Here is a 7,966-nt window from a genome sequence, read left to right on the forward strand (position 1 = left end):
AATACGTTTGGGAACCAGTGCTCTAACTAACATAATGTCATGTAATGTAATGAGCACATGCTCCCACAGGGCGTCGCTGTTGTACCGTACAGTGGAGTAGGAACTGTTAGAGACGGAACCGATCTGTTTAAGTGTTTGTTTTGGGCGGCCGGGCCTCTTATACAGGGCTCCACACCGGATGTTTTCATTCTGATTGTTTTGTCCAGTGTCCATTCTGGGTCCGGAAACGGTACTTTTTTTTGCATTGACCCCTGAGTAGAAGGGCTCCAGCTGTGAATTTTACACCTCTCCCGCTTAGCGGAGAGTGGGGTGTGGTCGACATCTCCCCGAACGCGTGGGTATGTCCAGATAGTTGCCTCGCGGAGCCGTCTTTTGTCCAGTGTCCATTCTGGGTCCGGAAACGGTATTTTTTTTTGCATTGACCCCAGTAGAAGGGCTCCATGCTGTGAATTTTACACCTCTCCCACTTAGCGGAGACTGGGGTGTGGTAGAGGACATCTCCCCGAACGCGTGGGTATGTCCAGATAGTTGCCTCGCGGAGCCGTCTTTTGTCCAGTGTCCACTTTATAAAGTCCATGCACTCCAGTGATGAGCATTTATGCATTTAGATAACTTTATTATTACTATTATATTATTTAATTACTTATTTTAAATTACGTTACGTGTCTCTACAGCCAGCAGCGAAACTAAAGGGACTTTTCATGTTATTTTTACCACCAACGCTGTTCTGAGAATGGAACGACTGGAAGTGTTAACAGTCTTAAGGTCAGTTTACACCTCATTCACACACACACACACACACACACACACACACACACACACACCCACACACACACACACACACACACACACACACACACACACAGAGAGAGAGATATTCACACAGAGAGAGAGACCATTCCATTCAGGTCAGTTTACAATTTACAATTTAGGCATTTAGCAGACGCTCTTAATCCAGAGCGATTTACATTAAGCAAGAACAAAAAAGCATGGGAATACATCACATAAAAAGCATTTATCATGAAACATGCGTAAGCTAAGAAAGTAACAGTGGAATATATATATAATGAAACTATACATATAAACTATACATATATACTATGCTATACATATGTACTATGACGTGCTATGACTACGTACAGTGCAATTATAGTGCTGTCTTCATAACATGCTATAAGTCTGTATCAAATGCTATCTAAGGGGGTGGGGTAAGTGCTATGGGCCATGATGGAGTCTGAAAAGGTGGGTTTACCTCAAAATACCCCACTTTATCTCTGAATGAGTCACATGTTCAGTCAGTGACTGAATGAACAGTGAATTAATTATCTATCATCTCTGAGTGTGAAATTAATACAGTATGTTCTGTCAACAATGAGTAGTAGCCTATGAATGATTATACAGACTGTGTGTGTGTGTGTGTGTGTGTGTGTGTGTGTGTGTGTGTTACCCTTTTACAGTCTATATCAGTCTGAGCAAGTAGGCAAGGCAATTTTATTTATATACCACCTTTCATACACGTTCAAACATTCAAAGTACAGTACAGCTCATTTAAAGCCCAGATTATACCAGGCTATCTATCAAGCCTAGTTGATAGACTAGCAGCAATTTGCAACTCTAGATTTTTTTATAATGGGATGAATCTAGAGTTGCAATACCCTCCATTGACTCCCCATTCATCCAATTTGCGTTTGCGATCTGCTTGTCTTAAACGACATTAAACTCACCAACATTGCAGCTGTAGGCCAAGCTTGAATTATCCTCTTTCAATCTGCCGAGCTTGTGTGTCATAAAAATCCACCGTAGACATGTTGTTATTGTTAATATGAGCTACTTTCTGTCAAGACATTCTGTGCAGGTGATTCTTTTTCTAAGTGTTGCAGTTTGGAAGCACTCGTTTTTATTAACGGGGCGCACTGCTGCCTCCTGCATTATGTGCAAATTCGAAACAGGTGGTGCGCAGGGTGACTTTGACGTGCGCTTCCAAACTCCTGCACATAATTTCTTGACGGAAAGTATTATTGTACAAGTACATTGTCTTACTGTCCTGCTGTCTCTCCTCCTGCAGATAAACCAAGATGGGAGCGTAGTCGGCGTACAAATACATGCAGGAGTTGTGGCGCAAGAAGCAGTCGGACGTGATGCGTTTCCTGCTGCAGTACCGCCAGCTGTCCAACCTCTACAGAGCCCCCCGACCCACCAGGCCCGACAAGGACCGCAGGCCTAGCAGGGTGAGTGTTTACTGGGTCTGTAGGCTGGGCTACAAGGCCTAGCAGGGTGAGTGTTTACTGGGTCTGTAGGGTCTGTAGGCTGGGCTACAGGCGGCTTGTGTTATTACTAGAAAGCCTACTTTCCACTCTGAGCTCCCCACCACTTGTATAAAATGCATTTATTTTGGCCAGAAAGGGATTTTTTTATATCTGCAGGGGCGCAGTGGAGTAACAAAGTATTTTTTATTTCCGGTAGGAAAAAGATTCCTTTCTGGCCAAAACATGCATTTTCTACGTGTGATGAGGGGCTGATCCAAACGATATCCTCTCCCTGAAGACGGGGAGGAACTGTGATCATCTCCGTGCAATCAGTACATTGGGCCCCTTCAGTCTGCATACCAGGTTTGATGATGTCATCTATTCTACATGCTAAACAAGGCATTCACACACTTTGACACCCTGGGCAATACAGTTAGAATCATGCTGTTTTTAAACTTCTCCAGTGTCTTCAAAACTATCCGGTCACAACTGCTTGCAGAAGCTTGTGTTGAAGGGGGGGGGGGGGGGGGGGGGGGGGGCATGGTTTGGTGGCATGGATCTAAGATCCAAGAACCTCTGGGGCAGACTGCAGTATGTGAGACTGCAGGGTTGTCTGTTCGGAGGTGCTGGTGTACATCACAGGCACTCCCCAGGGCTCAGTGCTGTCACCTTTCCTGCTCACCCTATAAACATCTGACATCCGCTTCAACTACAAGACATGCAGTGGTCAGCTGATCCCTCCATCTCAGGGCACAGCACTGTGTGTATGTTTCAGTGTGCTGGGTGCCATTTACGTTAGTTGAAGCGTTTTTCTTTTTTTACAAATGTGCTACATTTCATGATCTAGATTAACGTATGAGTAAACTAAGGCACCAGTACTTGTTTTAGATGTTAGGTATATGTAAGATGTTAGGTATATGTATTTATGACATTTGAGAAAGATTTTGTGTTGCCGAAATCAATATAACACATTTTACAAGCAAAAACAGCAGCACTGTGTTCTATTCCAACAGGCTACGTCATTAGCGTATGTTTACGTCATTATCATATCTTTTTTTGTTTCAACAGGCTACGTCATCTATCGTATCCGTGTGCGCCGTGATGGTCGTGAACGGCCCGTACCGAAGGGAGCCACCTACGGAAAGCCCGTTCACCACGGAGTCAACCAGATCATGTTCGCCCTGCAGCCTGCAGTCCACCGCTGAGGTGAGTCTGACCCTAACCTGGGATAGTGTACAGTAGTAGTGTGGACTAGGGCTGACCCAAAAAAATTGATTAATCAACGTTCAATTGATACGCACGGGAATCGATTTTAACATTTTGAATCGAATAGTCATTAAAAAAGCGTCCGCTTTTGGTCCGAGACGGCCCCATGCTTGCGCCTCGCAGCACCTCGCAACGCCTCCTCTTTCCCCGTGTTAACAAGGAAGTCAACTGAACAAGTGCAGCTGCAGTCCCAGGAGCCAGGAAAAATAAATCGAAAGTGTGGTTGCATTTTAAAATACCCTATTTGAATAAAGGTTGTAGGCTACACGAGAGTGAAAATGACCGCTGGGAAAATCCCTAATTGAGAGTGTAGGCAAGCGCACCACAGCTCAGTGGACATTAAATATAGGCTACCATGTTTGATAAGTCATATAAAAACATTACTTACACCCAAATGAAAATATAAACTCACAGATTGGAATTATAACAATCTGTTGAGTATTGCCTGAATAATGCCACTATAAAATCCCAACTTTTATCGATGCGCCATTGCGCTGAGAACCTTGTGGAGCCTGGCGGTGTACATTATACTTGTGCGCGCACCGGAAATTCGAAGATCTGCAATCTCATGCGCTGCGTTGTGCATATTGGCTGAGAGTATAATGGCACAAATGAAACTAGGCCTATATTTTTATTTTGGCGATGCAGAGAATTGATTTTGCCGTTGCCAGCGATATCTTTTTTTTTTCTTGTCTGAAGACTGACCTGTTCCATCACTGTGAACTCCCATGCAGCAGAGCAGCTCCTACATACCCAGACCAAAACACTTTAATTTTCTCTTTGGCATTTAATTGCACCTGATCATATTATTGTAATTATGTAGCCTATACTATTTGCCTGTGTTTTTTCTTTTAATTATGCTTTTTTTTGTGCGCCGATGGTGATGCTCCACTTGTTTCAGCCTGTAGGCCTACAGCAATTTGGTCAGCTTTTATTGTTTTAAATGTGCTATATAAATAAAGTTCGATTTAGGCCTATATTGGAGCAGGTGCTGGCAAATAAGTAATTACTGTAATGCCATGCAGTGAAGTTGCGCAAATGTCAACTCAATTAGCAAGCGGAGCTGCTCTCATGCAGCACAATGACTGCAGATCTCTTCTTAATGTTTACTTATTATGGTTTACTTTCAACCATAAACCATAATATGATTGACAAACCTTGGATTATAATTCTTCATCGGTAATTTAACTATGTGGGATTTCTCCATCGGCATCGCATGTCGATAAAAAATGGGATTTCACCAGTGGCATTATTCAGGCAATACTTAACAGATTGTTATAATTCCAAGTGATCTATAATCTGTGAAGTTTATATATTTTTCCCATACACACACTCACAGTCACGTTAACTTTATGATCAATCAAATCAACCGTGGTTGATTTTATTTCTGACAAGTGTCTTGAAGAGTTCGTTTACAATTGACAGAGGAGTTTGGATTATATTTTTTTATTTGATGGAGAGGTAATGCCTGGTTCAGGCGCTGTTTAATTGTTAAATAAAAGACCAATCCAATATGCGCTCCTCTATCTTCTGCAGCTATATCGCCGTTTTATTTTAAGCCAAATTCATTGTGCGTCAGCGTCACTGCTCGTCTCGCGCCCCCACCCAGTTTATAAGATGCCCCACAACTTTTGTAAAAAGCCTCTTTATATTGAATCTTTCACTGATAGACATCTCAGGGGCAGGTACTGTAGACACAGTAATGATCATCATCTCAGATCCCATTCCTTAAGTTAACATGACATATTAAAGCTAATACAAAAGATTATATTTTTGAGGGGCGCTGGCCCCTCCTATGTTTAATTTAATTAAGTTTGTCTTGTCTAGACAAACATTCAAAACGCCATTGACAATGGACAGAGTTTAATGTTTGTCTTGTCCATTGACAATGGACAGAGTTTAATGTTTGTCTTGTCCATTGACAATGGACAGAGTTTAATTTTTGTTTTGTCACTAACACAAACATTAAATGCCATTAACACCCGAGCGGCAAGAACGGAGTTCTCCATCCTATCAATTAGTAACACTCGTCGCCCAGGACTGAGATCAATAAAAGGACGGTGATGTATTGATATCAAAACCCATCGCATCGCTCCACAGGCTGGCGTGAATCTAAATCTAAATAATTCCGTCCAATTCTAAGCAAAGATTATGTGTTAGACGGCCCACCGCTAGTCGCGTTAGAATTAATCATACCTCCCGTTGTTGTCGATCTACAGTATGTCAGTGGTGCTCAACTTTTTTCATGTCAAGGACCTCCAGAATTATCTGTATTTGGCCGCGGGACCCCTATCTGTTCCAGAGACCCCCCAGAAGCAAAGATTGAAGTTAAAAACGTCCACAGGGAAAGAATATATATTCAAAGATTCACGCCACATTTTCACAATTTTTCTACAAGCTCGTAGCGCGGCACTTAGTGCCGCACTATGAGCTTGTAAATCTGCTATTTTTCAATAGCTAAAGCATAACATAATCCCAAAAGGGGTTCCCGTCCTTGAATGGGTTAATGTAATAAATACCCCCGGGCGTTTAACTTAACAATGAACAGTGTCTGTTTTGTCTGTCACTGAGCAAATCGACATATATATGTTATGTTATGATATCGTCATGATGTGAGATGATAAGGGTTGGTAAAAAGCCCCTCACTTCACACAGGAGTGATTTTTTTCAAACAATGCGATGCTGCCTCATCAGAGTTTGTGTATATATTGTCAGTTACTTGCATTAGAGGAGCTAACTTTCTGTTTCTATATCTCAGACACGAGGAGCTGCCATGTGGATGAAACAGCAGACGCAGGACATCGACTCTGCTTCGGACACAGAGAGCAAAGACCTGCAGCCGCCGTCTGCATCTGTGAGCCATCACCAACACCACTGAGGGGAGGAGATTGTGTTTTCAGCCAGGTTGGCATTTAATGCTCCTCCCACCTCCGGTGAACTCTCACATTTCTGACATTGAGGCACAGGAACACTTTGGTCACTTTTTTTATTTTTTATATGAAGTATATTTATTGGTTTTTCACTTGGGTGACTTTGTGAGTGTGTGTTGGTGTTTCTCGCTTATCAAATCCAGAATTGATTGATTGATTGAAATATTTATTAACAGTTTGCATTACACTTGTTTACAACAGGGTCCACCATGTTCAATTCATCAAAACATTTAGAGACGTACAAATAGACACTTCTATATAGTTAAAGAACAGAACAGGAATTAATCATAAAGGAAGCAAAAAGGGAAAAGAAACGTATACAGTGAGGGGAAAAATGGGGGAAGCAAATATGAGTTAAAAATGTTCCCTCTGAAAGAATATATATTCAAAGATTTGTGCCACATTTTCACGATTTTTCAAAAATATCAGACCTACAAGCTTGTAGTGTGGCACTCGGTGCTGCGCTATGAGCTTTAGATCTGCTATTTTTCAACAGCTAAAGCATGACAATGCTTAAAACACCAAAATGGGTTCCCGCCCAAAATGGGTTAAATATTGGCTGTGATGCGTGGTCCGGGTTGCACAGCTCACGGGACATACAATTTAATTTCAGCTATGAACATTTGTTATTTTAAATAATAAATGTTTTATGTATTTAAATTAAATACATATTTTATTGTTTGAATTAAAGAATATAACATTATTTGATACAACTATAATACATTTCAACATTTTATTGTTGAACTAAATGATAGAACATTATTTATATAAATAATGAGCATTTTTAAGCACAAGATAAATTGGGCTACAGTACCGTTCAGTGACGAGCACTTTGTTATTTTAGTTTGCTTTAAGCACAAGATAAATTGGGCTACAGTACCGTTCAGTGACGAGCACTTTGTTCTTTTATTTTGCTTTCCATTCAGTCTTGTGTCGAAGCACTTCAATCTATATTTGCTTCATATTTAATATTGTAAGGCAGTGATTCGCCACCAGTGGTCCGTGAGGTGGTTCCAGGTGGTCCCCATACAGCTAAATGATATCAGTTGGTAACCAAATGGACCCTTATTAGATCTTCAAGTCTTGAGAGTGTAAAATGAAGGCAATCAGCATCAAATGAAGCACAGCTTGACACTGACAAAAATGAACCGATCTACAAGCTCACAGCGTGCTGCAGAGTAAGGGCCGATTCATACTCCTATTTTTACCGCTGTTTCGGCGCTGTAGTGCCGAAATGATTTCGGCTCGTCAGAAATTTTCAGTAGCACCGAAGAGCCGACTTTAGGACGGTACCCGCCCCACCCCCCCCGAACCTCAAATTGTAGGCTCTACAGAGCCGAACCGACTTTTATTCGGCTCTAAAATAGGAGTATGAATCGGCCCTTATCCTATGTCCTAGGAGAGGTGGTGTAGAAAAACATTAGGCAACATTTGGAATAGAATGATACCGATCATACCGTTCTATAGTCTATGCTTTATTGTTGCTACACTGCCTGTCTTTGGGCATTGTTGCACATAGGAGTA

The 7,966-nt window shown here is 41.7% G+C and overlaps 1 protein-coding gene across 1 annotated transcript; it reads left to right on the forward strand.

The window, feature by feature from the left end:
* Nucleotides 1-697: 697 nt before the first annotated feature.
* Nucleotides 698-7,746, forward strand: LOC308326803 (large ribosomal subunit protein eL15-like). Its single transcript, XM_080779838.1, has 4 exons — nucleotides 698-765; nucleotides 2,066-2,228; nucleotides 3,315-3,452; nucleotides 6,271-7,746. Exons 2-4 carry the CDS (start codon nucleotides 2,103-2,105, stop codon nucleotides 6,388-6,390), a joined length of 384 nt encoding a protein of 127 aa, XP_080635964.1. The 5' UTR covers nucleotides 698-765; nucleotides 2,066-2,102; the 3' UTR covers nucleotides 6,391-7,746.
* The last annotated feature ends 220 nt before the right edge of the window (nucleotides 7,747-7,966 follow it).

Source organism: Protomyctophum bolini (assembly GCF_963924005.1).
Source record: "Protomyctophum bolini genome assembly, chromosome: 13".
In the NCBI taxonomy this organism is placed as follows: Eukaryota; Metazoa; Chordata; class Actinopteri; order Myctophiformes; family Myctophidae; genus Protomyctophum; species Protomyctophum bolini.